Raw genomic sequence first — 24,218 nt, forward strand, 5'->3', positions numbered from 1 at the left:
TCTTAAAGCAAATATATATATATATATATCTTAAAGCAAAAAAAAACTAATTAGCACTATTTTTGTCTTTATTTGATACGCAACATTCTCTCTTTTTTTTTTTTTTAAACGTTTTAAATTCGATGTTACAGAAATTTTGTCGAACATTATAACTGTAACAAACAAAGTGCAGGCTAAATTTAATCCTCTGTGATACACGTATTCTCTTCCATCGCAGGAGCTGGCTGTGCGCACAGATTAGCGGCGTTACGGTATTTGGCACCATCCTCTCTGCGCACCGTGCCTGGCAGCGGCTCAACTCTCGGCTTCTGCAGACACCGTGGTCGGAGAATGCGCTCTTCTCCGTGGAGCAGACGGTCTCTGTTGCTTCACATGAGCGCACGGGATGATTGCGCGTCGCGGAGCGGTTATTTACCACCGAGGCTTTCTAGGTATTGGTGAGACACACAGGGAAACCGTTTCACAACGTGCGTTGCATGCAGTCCTGGGATGTATTTTTCCACTCCTCTGACTTATCCAACCCTCGCAATGTGCACACTTGTAGATTTTATCTAAAGGGCGTGTCGGCTGTTGGGCTGCGCGTTTTCAACTGGAAATCCATTTGTCTGCAGGGGGGTTTGAGCGCCAAGAAGGAGCTGACAGACAGACAGACAGACGGAGGGAGCCTGCGGTCTTCAGGCAAAGGGGGGTGGGTTTCTCGACTGCGCTGCGCAGACAAGCGGCGGAGCGGACAGCCTCTGCAAACCTCCTCCTCCACAACAACAACACGGGACAAGAGGAAGAAGGAAAGACAGAGGAGGAGACGTGCAGGAGGTCTGTGGGGTTGAAATCTGGACACATACGGCGGTAAAATGACGATGTCCGTCCCGGAGAGGAAATCAGGATCGGAGGGGAAGGAGGAGGAGAGCGAGGACGAGAGTGAGATCCTGGAGGAGAGTCCCTGCGGCCGCTGGCAGAAACGCAAAGAGCAGGTTGGCCGTTTTTTTTATTTATTTATTTTTTTATCTTGATGTGAGTGGATGGGGTTTGTTTTTGTTTTTTGTTTTTCCCCTGTGGTCACTTTGGACCTCCTGTATGTTATGCAATGCTTGAGCCAGGCCGAGGTATTGGCGTTTCTGCACGAATCCACCAATAAATCTCACGCCGTGACATCCAGTGATCGGCATAGCCTACATGAAATCTATTTCAGTGTGCAGACTAAACGCCCAGAGGAGCAGAAGCTTGCACCAAGGCCATAAAAACTGGATATAAACATGCTGCGTTTGATGGGCTTGAGGGCTTAAATGTGTGGGACTCGACAGCATTATAACCTCTCCCACATTTTCATTTAATATCGTATGCTTGAATGTAGCAGGTAAGGGTTGATTGGATTATGCTGAACTTTTTGAGAAAATAAAAACCTGGAACCCAGATTAAGATTTAGGGATTCATTTCTTAAAACTACCAGGAATCACAGTCCAACCAATGCATTTTGACTTTTAAGTGAACTCTGACAAGCATTTCCAAAATGATTCACTGTTCTTGAACTTTTTTTTCATATTTTCCCAAGTGTGGCATGTTCCGTTCAGCTGCCCTATGTCAGTACTTTGTAGAACCACCTTTCACTGCGTTGCAGCTGCAAGTCTGAGTTTGTACGTCCCTATCAGCTTGATAGATCCCTATCAACCTGATAGCATTGTCTTCTTTGATCAATATGATTGGATGGAGAACGTCCGAGACGATCAATGATCACGTTTTACCTCATGTCCTCAAATCGTTGTAGGTCTGGACTTTGATTGAATCATTCCTTTGAATTTCTGGGTGTAAGTTTAGGTCGTTTTTCCTGCAGGAAGGTGAATTTCCATCCCGCTCTTAAGCCTTTTCTAGCCTCTTATAGATTTTCCTCCAGGATTACTCTGTATTTGTCCGTAATCTTGCAGAAAACGTCTTCACTGGATGTGTGTGGATGTGTGGTGGTGTTAGTTCTCCACCACACATAAAGTCTTCTGACATATGTTTTTAAGGGTGTCCCGATCTCCTATTGATATTGGATATTGGTCCAATATCAGCCTGTATTGGCCTGCTTCTAAAATCTCAGATATTAACTCGTTGATAAGACTCCGCTTCAGCATTTAGTCCAAAATAAAAGTATCATTAATGCTGATATTGCATCAAATCAATATCGATATCGTCCGATGCTCAAAGATGCAATATCGGTATTGCATCGGAAGTGAAAAGGTTTTATTGGGACTTGGTGGACGGCGATTTTTGTGATTTTGCTACTGAATAACCTAAGCCAGCTTTATGTTAGGAGCTAAAATTGTACAATAGATGTGAACTGGAAAAAGTAAAAAAAAAAAAAAGCCAAAAGACAGAGTGAGTTTTTTTTTTTTTTTACATGCTTTTACACTATATTTTATTATCTGTATGATAATCAAAGTCTTAGTCCCACGATCCCTAGCTATGATCTGTTTACCCTCGTTTTTGATGAGGATTGTGTGAACTGTGCGGTTTTAAGATCTCGCAGCCATAAAATCCAACATTGCATTATAAAAGCATAGCGGTTAAGGAGAAGTGCATTTCTGACAGCTTAACAACTCTAAATCAAAGTCTGCTCTGATTTATACATGCAACAACCAATCAATTTACTGATTAGCTAATAATAGATTATTATTTACCTGTTTGGTGTGTGTTGCTTAGGAAGAACAAACCATTACAAGCTTAAAAGAAAATACTTCTCAACACAAATCAAATAATCATTGACAAATATTTTAAAATGGAATGCATCTTTGACATTTTGATGTGTTTGGACAATCTAAAAAAGCATTTTGTTTACATTGTGAGCTTTCTCTCCAAGTTTCTCACCATGAATTTGAAATGATGTTTTATTGTGTTTGCCACTGCAAGATTAATCACTTACAGAAAAGTTTCACAGTTAAACATCTTTATAAGGAATAAATATCTCGCAGTAAATCACTAAAGTTGCATTGACACATATCAAAATGCCAATTTGGAGTGCATTTCTTTCTTTCAGTTTTTCACATTTTGTTGCATTACAACCACAGACTTAATTTTAAGTCTGGATTTTATGTCATGAACAAACACAAAATGTTGCATAATTAAGCATTAAATTATTATTTTTTTTAAATAAATGTGCATTTTCCTCTTTCTTTTGTTGGAAAAAATCAATTTTTATTAAGCCCCCTTTACTCTGGCACTACTAAATAAAATCCAGTGTATTGCCTGTGTGCTAATCGCATAAAATCCCAACAAAGCAAACTGAAGTTTGTTCAAGGGCTATGAATACTTTTGTGAGGTAATGCATTTCACCTGGATAAACAGGTTTACGCACTTTGCTTTGCTGAGAACTTTAGTTAACTCGATTTCTGTTTCATTTGAGTAATTTTTGCTTGCATTTCAAGGTTGCTCATAAAAGCTTGAGCATCTCATCTATCGTCAGACACAATAACAACCACTGATTTGAGCAGTTAATAATTTCACTCCTTCACCCTGCAACTGTTGCAAACAGAAACTGGTTCAGAAACACTTAAATCATTTCTTAACATTCTTGTGATTTTATTTTATGGATTTAAATATTTGTTTTGGTAAAAACAAGAGGCAACAGAGAATGCAGGCCTGCATCAACTCTGACTTTATGGAGTATTCAGGTTGTTGAGTCCCTTTAATGGAATATAACCCAGAGTTTGAAGCTCCGGTGTTTGTTTTTATGTCATTCCCAGCTGCTAGATTTACAGCAATACATCCAATTTATGTGAGGAATGTGAGCGACCTGGATGTTGTTTCAGTGTTGTGAAACCATGGGTGTTGCTGCTGCCAGCCGCTCTAGATAAGGTTGAAAATTTAAGTTAAAGATTATCTCTTATACACATGCCGGGTCTGTGGAAACCCATTTCAAGTTCTCCATCTTAAAAACATGGAGACCCACAATCCTCCCCACCCTCATGTGTTTCCACCCATTGATTACCAACCGCTGCGTTGTCTGAGCTGTCACGTTTCCCTTTGCACCTCGCCGAGATAAGAGCATCTGTCCAATATTATCGGAGGTTGGAGAACAAATCCTATAAAGGCGGGGCTTTAATTTTTGGTGGTGAATGTCTGGTAGTTTCTTACAGTTGTATTGGGTTTTTGTTTTTCTCCAAAGAAGAAACACGTTTTATTGTTTTTGTTTTCCAAATGCCAAGATGTTCAAAAGTTGTGAAAGATGTTTACATATAGCATCTGGAATGCCAAACTTGGGCGTCAGTGCAAAACACAATGTTCACCCAAGAAAAACAGCTGTGGTAAGCTAGGTTTCCACTATGTGGAGACCTAGCAAACCGGTGCACTATTGAGGGATCTCAAAGCGCTTTACTGAAAGTCCAGTCTGCTTGACGTTAAAACTTGTGTGAAATGGTTCACATTTGAAGAGATAATGATGTTAACACAGTCAACTTAGACAATTAGTCCAAGTTTTAACCCGATTTTGCTATTTTTCAATATATGATTTAATCATTAGCAAATTATGGTCATTTTTATGATAATAAATCACAGATTTTCCAGTTGACATCAGGTTATTTTGTAAAACTAACAAAAGATGTTCTTATTTTGAAGAAACTGAAGCTGAAAAATCTTTCTATAAGTCTTAATACATATTTAATTTACACTTTGTAAAAGAACATATAAAATAAGACAATCACATGGAGTAACAAGTGATGTAATCAGACATTGAACCATTGACTCACTGCTCTGGATGTTTGTACTTGATGGGTTTTCTCTTTAACACTCAGCTGTGGTTTTGCACTGCTTTGTTAATCAAACGAGCAGTTTAATCTCCCTGATGACCTGAGATAGTTTTGACTGATTTACATTCGTATATTTTGCTGATATGATTGGAAAATAGTGTGTTGTGTAATTAAAATCACAAAAATAAGCAGAAGCTGCAGCTGAAGTTTTGGCCATTCATTTTTTTTTATCCCTTAAGTGGCAGCACAAGATGAGACATGAAATAAATCAAGCTAGAGCTGGTGGTTTAACTTGTAACATTCTTTAAGGGACACACTAATTTAACTGGGAGGGGAGTTGTTGCACAGTGGTACTGAAATGTTGTTCTGCTTCTCCTTTAGTTGGAAAAGAACCGGCAAAACAATTTAGGAGGTCATGATTTGTAATGGATGGCTTGAGTCAGACTGAAGCAACGCCTGGACAGTTAGACACATAATATTGCTGAATAATATTTTAACTAAACCTGCAGAAAGTGAACAAAAAACTGCTTTGGAGATGAACATTTAATGTGAAAACTATAACAGTAACTGTCTGAGGTATATTTTTGGCTTTATGATGTTTTCCAGTGGTTTCTGAAGGGAGATTTAGAAAACTTGTAGTTTGTTTTTAACTAAAATAAAGACAAAACATTTTATTGTAAAATAAGTTTTATTTTTGTCCCACCTCATTTCCTTGAATTTAGTGTTTTCTCTCGTCTTGTGAGTTTAATGCCTAGTTTGTAGATATTTTAACAATAGTGTTGTCCATTAAAGGTATCAAAATTGAACACAAATCTGGCTAAAGCTATGCTAGGCTAATAATTATCCTAAAATAATTGTAGTTTTTGTTCTGATATTGAGTCTGCTTATCATTACTTTTTTTAATCATTTACTTTTTGAGATATTTTTTTTGGCCTACTTCATGTTTGACTCCCAAAGATGGAACCAAAAAAAAGTATTTTTTTCAGTTTATTCATGATTTATTGGGCAAGTTGGTTTGAGTAGCACTTGTCCCTCAATAAATTAATTAAAGTTTGTGTTTACTTGGGTTTTCTTTTTCAGATATTATAATTTGCTTATTATGAAACAAATAAATGTGACAAAAACAGATTAAATCTGTAATTTACAAAATGGAGAAATTAGGTGGTCCGGAAATATTTTCCACAAAATTGTTTGATTTTTACCAGAAAACTTTGAGACGTTTGTTAGTGAGTCTTGGCACAGTGCATACCAGCTAACTGGATTACCTAAATCCTTTTAAATGCTTACAAACATTCTGATTTTTACCCCAAGTTTGGATCAAAACTTGTTCTGTCAGGGAAAAACCTGCTCAGAAATTCTTCCATTGAATTTTCTATTTTACTCTAAATTAGTTTGGTAAAGATGTCCTGGGGTAGAGCCATAAAATGCCGACATAACTCAACCGAATCTTACAGTTGACAAATAAAAGGAGCTATTAAGTCAGTAGTAGCAGAGCATTTCCTCCTCTAAGTCCTGGTCTGGTTGCGGATTGTAGGAAGGAGCTGCCCGACCCGGCGTGTCCTCTTAATCTTTCATAGTCCATAATAATCTGCCTATGCTGCCCTTTCAGGAAGGTTTCCCTCTCAGGTTTCCCTCCAGGGGATTCTGGGGCAGTCGACAGTAGTGAACCTATTTGTGCTTTGCTCCTCACAGCTGTAGGGCTTTTCCAGGAAGCACGTTTAAATCCCAGGATACTTTTAAAGAGAATGTTTTATGCTTTCTTGAACAAGTTAGGACCAGTCTATGGGCTGTAGAAAACATTTTAAATAAATTTTTTGCACAAAATAATTCTTAGATGATGAGATTTTTGTCTGGTCAGTTCTGTCTGTTTTGAGCTCCTTTAAGAATGAGCTATTTTAGGATATCTTTGTCACTTTTAATCAAAATAAGCTGCTAATCTCAACATTTACACACATGAAAATGGCTGAAAACAGATGCACAATTATACAGCTGTACATCTTTGAAAATCTTTAGTAGAGCCTCCTGCACAACCAACAAGAAAGGAACCAGTGGTTTTTGAAAGTCAAGTCATCAACAACAAAACGCTCATCTTTTCCAGCAGTCATGGAACAGCAATGCTCCGTTTTCTTTTGCTTTTAGAAACAATATAAAATTTTTTGTTTTCTTTTTATTGTTTTTCTTTGGTGGTAGAGACCATTATTGACAAACACAAAACAGGAAATGGACAGTTTGGGAATCGAACCTGGAAGTTTTGCTTTAACTCTTCACCACTCAGCTGGAATTTGTGGTTCTAAATATTTAAAATCGTAAAGGTTTTTATATTCATAATGTCGCCTTGGGTTAAAGAAATGTATTTCACTTCCCACACCTTGTTGCTGTAGTTTTTGGTTAAAGTTTATTTCTTTTTCAAGTTTTTCCAGTCGCCTCTGTGTGGGAACCCCAGGGAGGTCCTGCTGTGTTTCCACAAGCCCATCAGCTGATTTATGACTGACTCACCAACACAATATTGTCGGCACTTTTACATGTTTGGACTTGCTTTATTATAGAGTTGCTGTTCTTTCAATCAGTGGAGCTCAGAAGCGAAAAGGCTAATGAACGTTGTGCGTTTTAAAGTTATAGAAAGCAGCAGCAATTTCACCCCTCACAATGACTAAGCTGTCCACCCTCTGATGAGTTGTGCAAAGATGGATATTATCGGTCTGGGATTTGAGACTAATTGTGGTAACTGAAGCTTTGGCAGCATAACTTTATTACAGATGGTCAGAGGAGGAGTTCTTCATGTTCCTGCTTGTCTCTCTATTTAAAAATGTCTTTTGCCTCTACTTAGAGATGATTAGATAAATAATTACCTCAGAATATTAATTTACAGCCCCATACTATTTATTGTCATAGGATTTTTCTTTTCTAAAGTAACTAGCTAAAATGCTACCAGTTGTTAATGTATAAATTCTCATACAAAATGTGCAAAAATCTACCAAGAAACTTGCCAGTACCTGATAAAAAACTGTTAAATACATTTATGCTGTCTTTTTTAAAAATGGACACCAGTGTGATTTATATCACTAAACTGCTTACAGTCGCTGCGTTTAATCATAATTTTCATCCAAAGTGAACGAAACTGAAGTTTTGGGGATTTTCAAACATTGATTTGAATTTATTGTTGTTGCAATAAATCCAGATTCCTATGAAAAGTAATTTTCACAATAAATGATACAATAAACTTCTACTGACCGGGTCGATTTTTATCTGGACTGAAACTCAAAAATCCAACCCTTTTGTGGTTAGTTGTGCAAACTAGCTAACACTCTTCAATGTGGAAGTTGTTGCTGTGGGAAGAAGACTCATTGTGACTTTTTAAAAACAAAATTAGAGGAAGCACAAAATATCTACAAAGCTATTTGATCGGAAAAAGTATTTTTTTTTAGTTCATCTAGCCTCAGTTTGGAAAGAAAAAACAAGATGGGGGCCATTTTAGATTTATGTTTGAAAACACAATGTATTGATTGTCAACTCTTTGCTTTCCTTTGTAAAACTGACTTGGATTTTTTTTTTCCCCAAAAATATTGCTAAAATCTTCTTTTTCTTGTTCGTCTGACCCCCTTATGATGAGCCAAACACCCGGCTTCATGATTTACAACATGACAAATAGTTATTCAATGACTCTTGAGTGACGGAGGGAAAACAAATGGCATAAACGATGCTCAAAGCTAGCAGGATTTTTTGTCAGAAACCGCAGCTCAGTGATTATGTGACGTCGCCATAACCAAAACATCGAGGTCCCTGGGGGTCATGAGATGTGCAGAAATATATACACTAAGGTGGTTGTTGTTGTTTTCACTCCAGCAACATGAAATGGAGCTGCACCGACCTTCTGCCAGTTGGAACTGAGAACTGGTGTGCATAATAGCACTTCGAGGAAAGGCCGATGTGTCCGCCAGGATCTTTATAGAAACTGTCCCTGTGGTTTGTGTCACTTCATATTTCAAGCTCGACATATTTCTAACCTCCAGGCTGCATATGCAAGATCTCTGAAAGATTGTGGTCATCTTTGGTGACATGTGTGAAGGATTTTGAGGGTTGCATCATAGGTTTCAGACTTTTACACATGACAAAGAGACTTTGTTTGGGTCACTAAGCACAATGGAGTTATTATACTATTTGTTTGTGAGCATGCTGGAGCCAGCTTTTCTTCCTCTGCCTCTTTCAACCTAAAGGCAGCACTTAGTGTTTCAATTTTATCTAATTTACTCAGCGCAGAGATAGCCTGACATCACATGAGGCGGCTCTTTGAGGCTGTATCCGTGCGGTGGAATGATAAAACTAAAAGTGCTGAATCCTGGCTTCAGCCCTTTAGTCTGGCAGCTTTTCAAGGAGGAAATCAATCAGTAAAAACTGAACCAACATGGTTGGCGCTGCTCACCGAGGCTAAGTATTTTGCCTTCCATTAAAATTTTAAAGCCAGATTTCTCCAAACAGTCCGTAGAACAAACTTAGCCAGACTTTCACACGTCAGGATCGGTTTACGAGGCCGGCTGCGTTCGCTTCAGCTGATAAGAACGGTTGTGTAATGCCTTCTGAGAAAATACTGGAAGTTATGGTGTTACTGTTATGTTGGCTGGGATTCAGAAGTCTGCATTAACAACTGGGGCACAAAGTTTGGTAGACAATGTGTGTCTGAACTTTATTCAATCTCTTCAGCTAATAAAAGGGGATTTTTCATCATATTTCAACCAGTGGATTGGTGTTTTTATGTATGGCTGTATTTATTCCACACATGCTGTTGGAAAAGAGAAATGGATCACCTTACGGGAGCAACAACATAATTAAAGCGGCGCAGCATCATAAATGGGGCTGAAACGATTAATCACGATGAATCTATTATTGAAATAATTGCCAACTAATTTAGTAATCAGTCACTAACTGGAGAAAACAGGCAATTTGCTGAAACATATTCAGAGCAGTAATTAAGCCAAAACTGTACAAAAACTGTATACATTTTGCATTTCAGATGAATTAAAAAAACATTGTAAATATATCAAATATATCCTACTCAAAACTCAAGAGGCAAAGTTTTAACTTCACCTTCTTCAAATTCTGTGAAACAATTATCCCAGTAAGCACTTTTTGTTATCTAGTTATTTAATCTGTTAATTGAAAAGCCAATCAACAGATCAGCTCTTCTCTGTATTGAAGCTTTTCACATTTTAATGTTAGAAGTATTTTTTAGCTGCAGATGCTACAAATTATCAAGAGTTCACTGAAGGAATGCTGTGTATTTTATGGAGTAAAATGTTTATTTTTATGTTTAAAAAAGAAATGGAATCGTTTGCATTTTTTATTTCTAATATTGTATAAAACAGTTTAGAAGAAAAATCAGCAAAATTTGCCCATTTTTAATCCGATTAATCGATTGTCGAAATAAACATGACCCTAATCGATAACTAAAATAGTTATAATTGCAGTCCTAACTCAAAATTATTTTTTTATATATAGAAAGAAAATGCAGCAGAAGAATAGTTTAACTTGTCGCACAGTACCATGCAAAAACTTTAATTTCTCTTGAACTTTACAACATTTACAATCATAAACTTTGATGCACTGTATTAAAGTTACTTTTATAAGCCAACAAAAAGCCTCTAATTATAATTAAATGTCGTTCTGCTGTAGGGTGAATATCTTTCCTCTGTTTTTAGCTCCATCCATCTTCCCATCTACTCTGACCAGCTTCTTCTGAAGAAAACCATCCCCGCAGCATGATGCTGCCACTGCCATGTTTCATGTGTCAGGTGTCCAAGGTGTTTGTTTTCTACCACATAACAGTTTCTCGTCTTCAAATCTCTGAGGTGAAACATTAAAAACAGTTGGGCAGTATTCAGCTTTGCTAAAGGGTATGTTAACCACCTGCCCAGTCATGCCTTTAAAACCACCTGCATGACTGGGCAGGTGGTTTTAAAGCTTTACCGGTTTAATTATTGCGTGCTAGTAGTTAATGATTTTTAAGAAAGTTTTGGCTTGTGTAGCGTTAATTTTGAAAGCACATTTTAATTTACTTCTAGTCCCACACTTTTGATTTAAGTCTTAATTAATTAGTCATCTCAAAGCCTTTTGGTTTGAGTCAACTAAATGTTCTCTACATTTAGTTGACCATAAGGGTTTTTTTTTTTTTTTTAGTTGTGGGGGATTGTTTAACAGTGAGGTGAAATATTTGTTCTAGAATGTGGTGGATTGAGTTTTCTTTTGCAATACATAAACACTTTACTCTTATTCTAGATTTGAAAACTTTATTTGATTAGATTTTTTTTCCCTTAAGGTTTCAAAAACACAAATACTCAGTAATATTCCATGTACAGAAAGCATGCACAACTTTTCAGATTAAAATAAAATTGTGAAAACGGTGCAAGAATCTGAAACTTACAAGTCTGTCTTTAGAATAATTTGAAAGAGTTAAATGATCGGATTAATAAAATAAATGTATGTATTCTGTACTAACATTAAAATGTATTCACATTTGGTCCTTCTAAATGGGTTTTTGTTTTAGTTTTGTTCAGAAATTTTCTCGTCAACAGTTTTTCTGTTTCTCTTTGGTCTCTAGACTCCTAACAACAGCTGAATTATATTTGAAACTGTGACAAATGTTGTGACGTTTACTTGTTTACACAGATTTGGCTCACTAGATTTGCAGAAGTTCTGTCGTTAAAGATGCAAATCTTTTTATCCGACTACAAACAAACAAGTTAATGCCAGAGCCATGAGGGGCAGTAGAGTGAGCGCCAGCTTGATCTGTGAATTACACTTACTGTGGTACCTCTCCTAACCAGTAGGTGTCACTGTGGAAAAAAGGAACATAAAGTTAACCGGAAATAAGCTTCCTACATAAAAACAAACAGAAAACGTTGAGCTTTTCTGCAAATGGCCACCATTAAATCTGCAGTAGTTCTAAACAACTGTATTTCAAGCAATTACTTAATGATTCATTTATTTTATATGTAAAATGAAGTAGTTAATCTTTGTATTACTTTGAAAATCTAGCAAACACTTTGCAATTTATAAACTGTATCAAAAATTAATTACTGGAATCATTTTCAGTGTATCTGGTAAACTGATAAAAGATGCACAGCAAATGTCTATTAGCTAGTAGCTTGATATTGTCTAAGATTCATCAAACTGAGATTTCTCTGACTGCAATCCAGGCTATGAAATAAAATTAAAGGACTTTTTTTGAATTCTCAAAGTACCCTGTGGATAAAGTAAATGAAAATGGAAAATTCTGGAGTTTTTTCTGATAAATGTGTAGGAACAGTTTGAAATCACTGAGCATTTTTATATTGAGTCTTCTTAGTTTGAAACTGATGGATGCTGTTTTCGCTGTGTTGTCTGTAACTGCTGAACTATTCCTTAGCTAATCTCACTAAACACCTGTTTTCCTCTCTAATCTGCTCCTATAAATATCCTCCTATCTCTGTAGAAAAATGCATGTTGTCTTTCGGTTTATAATGGCTTGGTTGAACTGTTTTATGTAGTTGTGCATCTCTGATGAATTGTTGGACTGTTAAATGTTTTTGTTAAAAGAACAAAGAGTAAAATACCTAACATGCTTAATGGGTGACACGAATTTGTAGAAAGGTTTTCAGTTTGGTTTGTTGCAGTGGAAAAACTTGAGCTTTGATATGTTGATTCTTTCAGTAAACTCGGTTGGGTTGGGAACTAAAAAACTGCAATATTTCTTACATTTTCAGTTGTACACTGCATTGTGTCAAACTAAAAAAACAATTTGAAAAGCGTGTTAACCCAAAAAGTATGTAATTATAGTGTGAATGAAAGCAAGACGTTCACATTTACTGTTATTTTGTTTCACAAATGTAAAGACTGCTGTGGTCCAACGGAACATTATAATTTTTTTAAAATTCAAAGCTAAAAATCTCATTTCCAACATAAAAGAAAATCTATTTTAAAAATGTGTTGAATTCAACATCAAAATATGCAAAAAGTAAAAGCTAATGCACACTTCCATGATGATTAGGAATACATCCCTATTGAAGTAATCAGTGTTTTAATAAAACTAAAATTTAACTTCCATGTCATCCATCCATCCATTTTCTTTCACCCTTGTCCCTCAGTGGGGTCGGGAGGGTTGCTGGTGCCTATCTCCAGCTAGCGTGCCGGGCGAGAGGCGGGGTCACCCTGGACAGGTCGCCAGTCTGTCACAGGGCAACACAGAGACACACAGGACACACAACCATGCACATACACACTCACACCTAGGGGCAATTTAGACAGACCAATTAACCTGACAGTCATGTTTTTGGACTGTCGGAGGAAACTGGAGTACCCGGAGAAAACCCACGCATGCACAGGGAAAACATGCAAACTCCATGCAGAAAGACCGGGACGGGAATCGAACCCAGAACCTTCTTGCTGCAAGGCAACAGCTCTACCAACTGCGCCACTGTGCAGCCCCCTTCCATGTCATATATTACACAATTTGTCTTAGTCTGTCACATAAAATCCCATTAAAATATATCGGAAAACATGAAAAAATTTAATGGGTGTGATTATTACCGTTGTGTTTTTTAAAATTATGATGTAGCTTTTTTATTTCTTAGATGTTGTAAAATAAATGATAGCATTACAGTTTCATTTTCAGTATTTTTAATATTACTACCCTCCTGCTTATAGGAAAAACACCAATGTTTTCCACCCTGCAGGTCACTTTTATTAAGAAATCTGCGTGTGAGTATCAGCTGTAAAAACATCAGGCACCCAACTGAGTGTAAAGCTGCAGCTGCTCGCATACAGATGGAGACGTGTGTGTTTAAACTGTCAGCAGCGCTGGAGTTCTGCAGGAAGTTGTCGACGACCTGGTGGAAAACTGCTCGGCCAAGTGTTCGTTCATTTCAACATTTCAGCAGCTCACATCTCGACCTTTGAAACCAAACATGGTTATCTGTGTGTGCATGTCAAATACACACTTACGAAAGGGCAAGGAGACACTTGGCCTTGCAGAAGAACAACGTGCAGACATTTAAAAGGTTAAATGAGAGGATAAATGGAGACATGCTCGACAGTTGCTTGTCTTTATCTGTATTTTCTGTTTGTTCCGTTTGCTTCCTTTATTCAATCTGTAGTCTGTTTTGCAAGCTTTTCTGCGGGCTTTGTCCCATAAAAAACTGCTTTGCTTTGAGAATTTGAATGCGGCCACTGTTTTTGAGGCTGAAAAGTAAAGCACCTTTCTGGGAAGCAGCAGCTGAATTAAATATGCTTCTCGGCATTCATCAATCAGGGAGGTGGTTGATGAATTAAATATAGAGTCGGAGAATTAAAAAGGTCCCCCTGCTCTGCTGCACATCACTGATCGGGGCTTTAGTTACAGCCGAGGGCACAAAGTTCATGACCTCCGTTTGAATAAACGTAAATTATGTTTTATTATGTTGAAGTCAGATTAATGGTACTTATGGAACATTTTATAGGGTGTCTAATGTATAGAAGTCGAATCTATTTCATAAGAAATCATAAATTTCAGATGATTGGAAAGAAATATCTGTTGTTTGGTTAAAATAAAACCTTATCTGATCTTTTGAGGATGTAATAATTTATCCATCTGTCAATCCCTTCATTCTTCTGTTGGTTGTCTGTCTGTCCATCCATCAATAAAAACTACTTCCATCTATTGGTCCGTCCGTCCAAAAACTCCTTCCGATGGTCCGTCCGTCCATCCATCCATCCATCCATCCATCCATCCATCCATCCATCCATCCATCCATCCATCCATCCATCCATCCATCCCTCCCATGCCTTCATCAATTAGCACATCCACCCGTCAGTGAAGCCATCAGAGTATTCAGCCATTCATCTGTCAGTCCATCTGTCAGTCAGTTGACCATCTGTCCATTCATCTCTGTCTTCATCAATCATTTCTCCTTCTACACATTTTTCCATTCTTACTCAAACTTGAATTTCAGGCCCATGACTGTGTGGTGGCTTGGTAGTTTATGTGTAGAGCAGAAAGTGTGGACAGGTAAATGAGGGTTGGACAAACGAGCACCAACCATCCCCTCCCCCACGTGTTGCTTTTCAGACACTCTTATTGATCTTTGTCTGTGTTGTTGCATAATGTGCATGGAGGGGGGGGAAAAAAACAGTGGCTGTCTCATGCATGTCTGCCAAAAGGCTTTTGTTTGAGCGTGTGCTGACAGCCAGCTCAGATTGACTCTCACTTTCTCAATTTAATCCCCCCAGAATAAAAAAGCCACATGATAAACACAACCTCTGTCTACTTTCCTGCAGCGCGGTTCTGTTTCTCCACACTTTGCCATTTAATTAATTCATTTTGTCTAAAAACAAAAGGCTGCTGGAAGGAAAACTTAAGCCTAAATGCTCCGTCACTTATATATTCTTCCCTCCAGCAATGGGAGTATCTTGAGCTAATGTCAGTCGCAAACACAATCAAGCTCTGGGCCGCTGTTCCTCGCCTTTGCTGATGGTCTGCCGTGGCGAGAAGTCAATGAGGTTTTGCTCTGTTTGCCAAGTGCTTTGAGCTTTTACCCTGAGTCACTGCTTTTCCTTCCTGGGAAATCATGCTGCAGTAACCGCTGCTGCTGCTGGGATGCAGAGGAAGGGGGCGTAGCTGAAGGAGCTCACATGGTGTGTTTCTCTACCACTGTTTGTAGTAGCAATGAAGCAATCAGTCTGTGTGCGTGTGTGGATTTACAAGCATGAATTGGGTAATCCAGTGGGCAGAAATTAGCCTGCTTTATGGAGAACTTTAATACTCTCTGCCAGAGCTTTTTAAGTGTCTCCAGTGAGAAACCTTACAAAAACGTCATGAGCATTAAAAGGTGACGTAAACTTTAGTTAAACTAGTCCATTTATTGAAATGGTGGTCTAATTACCAGCCCTTTAGCTGACATCATCAAGTGTGCAAGTGCAAATCCTTAATGACGGGTGTGAAATAACACCTTTCCTGAGGCCTTAAAAGCATTGCTTGAATTTAATTAGACGTTTTTTGGTTAAGGGTGAACAAGTTGTTGGAATAAAACACATAAATTTAACCATGGAGGCTTTAGCTGGTTAATATTACCAAGGTGTACCTAGGATTTGAATAGTTGCAGCTTCAAAACTATTAAATTTCTCACAGTTTTAGATCCTTTCAATGTGCAGAGGCGACCAGTTTTCATCAGTTGAAGCTGTTTGGATTTGGATAATGCTGTTTGTATAAAACGCTCATGCTTTCATTGGTCTGTACCTGGAGTTCTAGCCATTGATGGGAATTCATGTACTGTTATTTATTTCTGTATTAACTCTGTTTTACTTCGCTTTTTTGTCTTTTTGTGGGGGGTGTTTTCTCACCTGACAGTCCAGTAGACTAGGTTTGATTGGGGACCAAAGTTGCAGCATTTTCTACATTTTCAGCTGGTGCAGTTCACTTTCACACTGCACTGAGTCAAACAATCCAAACCTTTTGAAAGATCTGTCCCTCCACTCGCCTGTGGTGGCGCTGCAACAAGAAACACTGACGGAAACAACATAAAAACCTCAGAGGAAGACACTGAGCACAACTTCCTTCTTCATGAAACGTAAACAAAAATGGAGTGGTGTCAGATTTTAGCATGTGTAGGATTTCTATTTTGTCTTTGGTAAAAGACCACGAGCCATTTCTGCCACTGACACTAGGCTTGTGTGATTGTTTTGGTTATATTCACTGCAAATGTCCTGTGCTCTAGCTGTTGTTTAGTATTTGCAAAAGACTGAAATAAATCTACAAATGACTATCCAATGATAAAACTCGTACTACTTGTGCCTGTAACTTCACACTTACCAGGCACAAATACTTTTGGTTCTCCAATCAGGTTTTTCTTGTCCAACACAGACTTCCAGTTTTGTTCACAGTCTGAAATGCCTGTTCTGAATTTTTTACCCATTAGTTTTTGTCTTTTTGACGTCTGTAATACGTAGGAGAGAAAAATGATTTAATGAATATCTGGGGAGAAAATGTCAGGTGTGCCAAAATGTCATCAAATAGACCCAAACAAATACAAAACTGGATGATACTGATAAGGTCTCTGGAAAATCACTGCAAATTAATAAACACAAGTACAAAATGTGCAATTAATGTCTGCATTCTTAGTGAGGAATAAAACTGCATGATGTGGATGTCTACAAGCTGATTAAGCTGTTTGGCTRTAATGTTGTTGCTGTTTTAATATGCTTCTCATCAGGCGGCAACAGAAGATTATCTTAGCGATAAATGGCTTTAATAACTTCCACCATTGCAAAGGCCAGAATGGGCAACAGAACAGATTTGTCTTTGTGCAGTTTTATCCTSTCCCAGCAGAAAAAGYGGAAACATGGAGCGCGGTGTTGCTCCCATGCAGACCTCTGAGTTGTCAGCACATGAATGTTTAGTGTCTGAGCCAAGATGAGGGCTTCACATGTTTATCCAATTGCAAACAATACTCCTTTTCTTCATGCTTTATGCATGCATTGTTGTTTAGGTAACAACAATGCATGCTTTTTTTTGCTTCAATGCTTTCAATCAGGAGTGTTTATCGTCTTTAGCTAAAGAGACCAAAAGGGATACTTTGTGAACATGCTTGTGGATAAAATAGCCCCAAGCTTTCCTCACTTTGTCATCTTGTTTTCTTTTTCTTGCTACACTAGAATGTTTCAGTAGTTCAGCTACGTAGGGCAGAGGTGTTTGGAGAAAAATGCAACATTTTCAGGCATCTGAAGGAAACTTTATGGGTTCTTCTTACTTCTCTGGTTCAGTTTGAGATGAACTATGGTCAGTGCTGAAATGAGCAGTTGTTTAAGTGATGACACAAGCAGCAGAAATCACCAATGGAGACAGGCTAGCGTTTTAAATCACAGCTTAATACCCAAAGTGTTTTTTGTGTCTGACCCAGCAGGTTCAGGATCCTGCTTTGCATTGAATTTGCATTTGACTCTAAGCTTTAGAGTCCAATGCCTTTATTGCATGTAACCCAGATTTTAAAATGAATAGCTGCCATGGTAATAAAGAATGTTTCTTCTGTCAGTTTTTGGGGTTGCAGCTGAAAGTGTAATTTCTTTCAGCCAGCTGATTGGCAATGCAGGAGAAACGCCACATTTAGAAGGTTTTTAAAACCAAAACAATTGTTGCCAATAGCTCTTAAGACCCAAATGGAAGTAGAAAAGCATGCAAAATGTGAATTTGAAATGATAGGTCCCCTTTAAGTCTGAGCTCGTCACCATGGCACTAGAGCGGGAAAAAACATTCCTCCATGATTCATCATTAGGTGCATAGCTTGATAATTACAGAAAACCAACATCAAGCCAAAGCTAATCTGTTTGTGCTCTTAACCCAAGCCACAGACCCTGAAGTTATTTTTTGATAGCTGCAGGAGCCAGTAAAGTTATTACATAATTTCTTAGGAATTCTTATTTAAGGATAAAAGCTTTACACAATAAAACAATCTGACACTTCCTGTACTTCTCGTCTTTTCGAATCCCGGTTTGCCGTCTTCCTCCTGGTTGCTTTTTGAATCAGTTGCCTGGCAGCTGAAATCTTACATAAAATCCTATAGACTGCAGAAACATTTGCATTTTCACAAATTAGACATTTAGAACATGTTTTTACATAAAACCTTAAAATAAAACTTTATTCAAGCTGTTTTGTTGTTGTTGAACTAGACCACACCTCATAGCACAAGTAGGTCCAGGTCATTATTTGTTGTTCTGTGGTGTGTTTGCAGCTGCTGTCTCCTCTGCCTCCCTCTGCTCTGTTAACCTGCCCGGCTCTGAGACATTCCTCTCAGTCGGAGGCCGACTGCCTCACGAGGAAATGAATGGGTGAGACATGACGACGTCCGATCTGTCCGCCTGCCTGAACTCACATGCTTTATAAAAAGAGGCTGAAACCTTTTTGCGCTCTGAAAACTCATAAAGCCTGACATGGTTTGTCCAATTTTAACATCGTTATCAAGCTTGTCTCAGCTGGTGCGTTCATGTTGTTGTTCACGATGAGCTCACGATCCGAGACGCCGACCCGTTTATGTTCTCGTTCCAAGGCGAATGAGAGGGAGATGTGGAGGTCAGCAGACGGCCGGGGCTCAAAGCTACGACAGTGACAGGACAGAGGAGAAGACAGCGGAAGGTGCTGGTGATGTTGGGGACGTGTATTTAATATTTACACAGACGTTGTAAATGCAGTGGTGTCGAAATGGTGGCCCGGGGGCCATTTGTGACCCTGCGAAGGACTCAAATTTAGTATTCAAGGTCAACTGTTTGAATTCTTCTTTTATTTGCACTGCAAAACACAAAATCTTACTAAGTATCTTTGGTCTAGTTAATGTTTTTCTGCTTTACTTAACACCAATATAGTAGGGCTTATCTGTTAATTAGTTTTTGCATTAACTGATTAATAATTGGTAGAAAAAGGTTTTTACAGAATTAGGACCTGGTGAAACTAAAACTGCCACCTGAGGAGTTCCAAGTTGAACTAATTTACAGACCTTTTTTTATATTTTAAATGCTAGATGTAAATATTTTTTGTACAGTTTTGGCTTAGTGACTGTTACTGTGTGTTGTTCTTTCATAACAATGGCCTTTTTTTTAGACTTTATACTCCAGTTAACAACTATTTAAATAATCAGTTCATTACAATTAATTTCAGCTTTGCACAAAATATTATTATTGAGTGTTTTGCCAATCAGGGAAGGAAAGCAAATCTATTACAGGATGATTCTGATAAGGTCTCTGGAAAATCACTGCAAATTAATAAACACAAGTACAAAATGTGCAGTTAATGTCTGCATTCTTAGTGAGGAATAAAACTGCATGATGTGGATGTCTACAAGCTGATTAAGCTGTTTGGCTGTAATGTTGTTGCTGTTTTAATATGCTTCTCATCAGGCGGCAACAGAAGATTATCTTAGCGATAAATGGCTTTAATAACTTCCACCATTGCAAAGGCCAGAATAGGCAACAGAACAGATTTGTCTTTGTGCAGTTTTATCCTGTCCCAGCAGAAAAAGCGGAAACATGGAGCGCGGTGTTGCTCCCATGCAGACCTCTGAGTTGTCAGCACATGAATGTTTAGTGTCTGAGCCAAGATGAGGGCTTCACATGTTTATCCAATTGTCATTAAACAACATACTTGTGATTTGTGACCTTAAACTTTCACCATCTAAATCTCATCAGGTCCTTGAATGTCGAGGAAAGATTTGTTGTACATTTTTTACTCAGTTTAATTTTTTATTTCCAGTAACTAGATCCATGCTTGCGCTGAACAGGGCGTGTCCTTTCTTTTCGTTCTCACATCCCCCTCACAAAGACTCTGTTTCTGGCACTTTCTGCAGCATTTCAGTGCAACTTCTTTGATCCGACTCCTCTTTTGATGCCAGAAACGTCCCTGCGAGCGAAAGTACGCAGCAGCAGTAGGAGACGCCTCGGCTGATTTACATACAGTACCCCCCGCTCGCCGTCACTGCATAGCCTTTGCTGCTGCTCCAGATGTGGTTGTTAAATATTAATGTGCATCTGCTCATCTTCAATATAAGAGGTGTGGGAGGAGAAACAAAGGTGACTACTTCAGGGTCTGAGACGAAGCTCGTTACTGTGATGGTCCAGCCCACACGATATCAGACAAAGACTTTGTTTCAGTGAAGACGTCATGCTGAAAGAGCAGCTGCAGTTTATTCACTGATTCTCTGAGCTCTTCCAGAAAGACAAAATGTTGATGATGAAGCCTTGATTGGATTAACAAAGTGTTTGCATGGTAGATAAGAAGAAACTCGTCTTGTGCTGTCTTTTGTTTTAAATCCTGTATTCAAATAGAAAGCCAAAGACTGACCTTAGAATATGAATGAGGGTGCATTTTGTGAAACAACTCCTCTTTTTTTCATAGTAAATCTCTATTTTCATTTATTTAATGGAAGTCTAATTCCAAAATGCTTTTAAACCAGCTTCAGTCCTGTTTCGTTTTCCACGATTAAGGCCAACACATTTTAAATTCATGCCAAAAACAACAAGATTTTAAGGGGGGTTTTTTCCCCCCATTTGATGGACTCTGACAGAAAAGTGAAAATTTTTTCGGATAATGGGGTGTGTTTGACATTGTCACAGCTCACCTGACACTTTGATTGGTGTTTTTCCTCTAGGCACTGGACTGGCCCTGCCAAATCATGCTGAAAACATGTCGGCACTAGGCGTATAGGAATAAGACCTCTAGTAATGTAATGAGAGGCCTGTGGAGATCCAGATTTACCCAGCTCAGACACAAATTCAACAAACTTCAGGATAGATGTGTTGACATGAGCACATGACTCCTAAATCCCCCATCCACACCCTGAACCCACCTCCCTTCCAACAGCCAATCAGAGCCCAGCATTGCGGGTCCTGTTTACAAGTCTCACGCTACCATGACCAAGCTGCAGACCCCCAGTTAACCCGCTGGGACGCAAAACTGGGACTGGATGACTGAGGGTTTCACAACATCTATGGAGGGGAGGAAAATAGGTTGATGCCATATGTAAACTGTCAAAATTAAAAGGAATAAATAAATTAAAGCACTGCGTTCCAGCTCTAATCAGATTATCATCTGAGTGAGACTAGTAAATCATTAGTATGTTGTTCAGCTTGTGTTTAGAGGAGACCCTGCAGAGAGCTTACAGCTGCACTGTACAACAAACAATCCATAGTCGTTATAAAAAAGTCTGTATTTCCCAGCTGTGTTTGATGTGACCAACTTTTTCTCTGAATAATTTTCCTTGTCTGGTTGCTTAGACTCCACAAACTGAAGCTATAATGCCACAAAGTGCTGCAAACGTATAGCTCCGATTTAATTATGGTGATTTAAATAAAGGATCCAGCCCAAATAACAACTGGTATGAATTTCTGCACCGTCATTAAGCTTTGTGTCTGTTTACGTCTTTTCAGAACCGCCCACCTGATATTTTCAGATAACAGGTGAGATAATAATAACAGGAGACATTCAAACTGAGCATCAGCACCTTTTGAACATGGCCTGGCTGTTGGAGTCAGTTGGGCTGGTCTGAATGTTTCCAAAACTGGGATTTTCACTCAGCCGTTTTTTGACGGGCCTAAAAAAAGAGAACTGCCTTTGTAAGCAGTTGTACCTACAAAAAAGCTTTCTCAACGTGAAAGAATGAGACTATTAGCACCACGCAGTTGGAGAAAACATTTATTTTGCTACTTATTAAAGGAATTTAAATAAGGAATTGGAAGCATTTGGATCTCAACTGCTTCTAAAAAGAGCGCAATTGTTTGGAAGTAATAAGTTGAAGTTTTTTGGTGTCTGGAAAATGAGCAGTTTCAAAAACGTCCTAGCAACCCAATCGAACCTTCAGCATGTTTGATCAGCTGGTTTTTATCACCGTATGTGCTGTACAATGGCTGCTGAAAAAGTGTTTTGTGGTTGACCTACCATTCAGAAACCACTTATTACACTCTAGTTGGTTGTGCAGGAGGCCCTACTAATGCATTTCAAAGACGTATGATTTTATAATCTCACATCTGTTTGCACAATCTGCTATTTTTTCTATTATCTGCCCATACATTTCTTGTCTTTCTCAACATTCTGGCAATATTTTAGCAAATATAAATAATGATGGTAATTGTATCTGGCCCAAAACAGGAAACATTTCATTAAATGGCATATAGAGAGGGGAAAATATGTATTTCTATACAGTCATTGTTCAAACTTTGTCTACTACTTCACTTATACCTACATGTAGTTAAATGGATCCTGAGAAATTGATTCCTTCTTATCCCTTAAGCAGAAACTGATTAGTGCCGCAGGCATAAGGTGCAGGATTAGTAGGAGCTGTGGATCTTGTATTATTGCACTGGACTCCAAACCCAGTTCAGCCTCTCGACTTAATGCACCACCACTGCTGCTTTAATATAGCAGGAGGCTACGGAGCTGAGACAGGCATTTCCTGTGACGAGTCTTCTTTTAGCTTTTTGCTACTGTGGCGCCTCTTGCAGTGATCGAGCCGTGGGATTTCCAGATTACAGTCACAGCCTCTTCACTCCACACTTCAGTCAGCTTCGTTTGTTTCTTTGCAGTTGTTGGTACTTTAGCGCCTCCTCCACCATCTTGTGGCTTGTTCTCGTCTCTTTAAATCCTCCGTCCACAATCCCCTCACTTCTCCCTGTGTGACGGCCGCCTGCTAATCCGTCTCTACCTTCTTTACAAAAGCTGCTGCTCATCTCTTTACCGCTCACTGTTCATCACGTTATGGCTGACTGGTGGCATTTGATATCTCCCATCTCTCTACACTGAAGCATACCCGGGCATTAATGGATGAAAAAATTGAGTAATGAACTGTCCTCATTGAACTCTTTATCAATGGAGCTGCAAGAGTGATTAATCCTGCAAATGTACTGCATTGAGCTTTTAGCTCATATTATAGTTGCTGAAGAGGTTAGCTTGGTTTAATTTAAAGCTCTCTTATTTGTCTGAGCATTTTTTTCACAAAACAAAATTCAAAATGAATTTTCAACTTGACACTTGCCTATATTCACTACCTTAACATTGTGGTATCTCACTCGGATTGCAATTTAATGGTCAGAAATTGGAGGATGTAGAAGCAGAAAAGTCCAGCTATGTGGTGATGATTACATGTCTTGAAGTTTTATTTTAACTTATCATTTTAACGGCATCAAGCTAAGTGCTACATTTTATACCAGTATTGTACCCAATGCTGTAATTGTGCTAGCATTATGGTAAAGGTTACATTTCATTCTACTATTACGCTAAATGCTACGTTTAATGCTACAATTATTTTAAAACCTACATTTCATTCCGCCATCATATTAAAACCTACATATTATTCCACTATGATCCTAAATGATACATTTATACTTCCATCATGCTAAATGCTACGGTGAATGCTACCATTGGTTCTAATGCTACATTTATGCTCAGATTATGCTAAAAGCTACATTTATCACAAAAAATGGTACATTTCATGCTTGACGCAGTCTTAATGGTAGATTTATTCTTTTATCTCAGTTAATCCCAGAACTTACTCTACTGTACTTTTACGCTACAAACATTCTAACTGCTACATTCTTGCTAGCATTTGGCTAAATGCTACATTTATGCTAGGATCGTGCTAACAGCCTTGTGTTTTTCCATCTGCCCTCTACAGGTCAGTCAAGGAAATGTTCCTGGCGTGGAAAGTGCTTCCCTGGCCATGGACACAGAGGAAGGCGTTGAGGTGGTGTGGAACGAGGTTCTCTTCTCAGACAAAAAGGTCTTCAAAGCACAGGAGGTACCGTAACACACTAACACACTCCAGGTTCTGATGCACATTAATTTCTCATACTTATTGTCATTCAGTAGCTCAAAAACCCATCGGTTGAAAAAATTAGTAACCAGTTATGAAATTAATTTATGTTCCTTTTTACACATCTTTTTACCAACATTCTTAGCTTTTAGCTGTTGCTAGCATGAACAGAGAGTTTTAGAAAATAATCTCATCTGAGTTTTCT

General features: G+C 38.4%; 1 protein-coding gene across 3 annotated transcripts in view; it reads left to right on the forward strand.

Annotated features, from left to right (window-relative positions):
• The first annotated feature begins 252 nt into the window (after positions 1-252).
• Positions 253-24,218, forward strand: part of nrbp2b (nuclear receptor binding protein 2b) — a 32,240-nt gene continuing 8,274 nt past the window's right edge. The window contains exons 1-3 of one of the 3 annotated variants that reach the window (XM_008396593.2): positions 253-431; positions 612-971; positions 23,876-23,998. In XM_008396593.2, coding sequence (XP_008394815.1) covers positions 852-971; positions 23,876-23,998 — 243 coding nt within the window. In that variant the 5' untranslated portion in view covers positions 253-431; positions 612-851. Of the gene's footprint in view, positions 972-23,875; positions 23,999-24,218 lie in introns of all 3 variants that reach the window. The other 2 variants (XM_008396592.2, XM_008396595.2) reach the window with 2 other exon arrangements.

The sequence above is a fragment of the Poecilia reticulata genome, linkage group LG20 (genome assembly GCF_000633615.1).
Source record: "Poecilia reticulata strain Guanapo linkage group LG20, Guppy_female_1.0+MT, whole genome shotgun sequence".
NCBI lineage: Eukaryota > Metazoa > Chordata > Actinopteri > Cyprinodontiformes > Poeciliidae > Poecilia > Poecilia reticulata.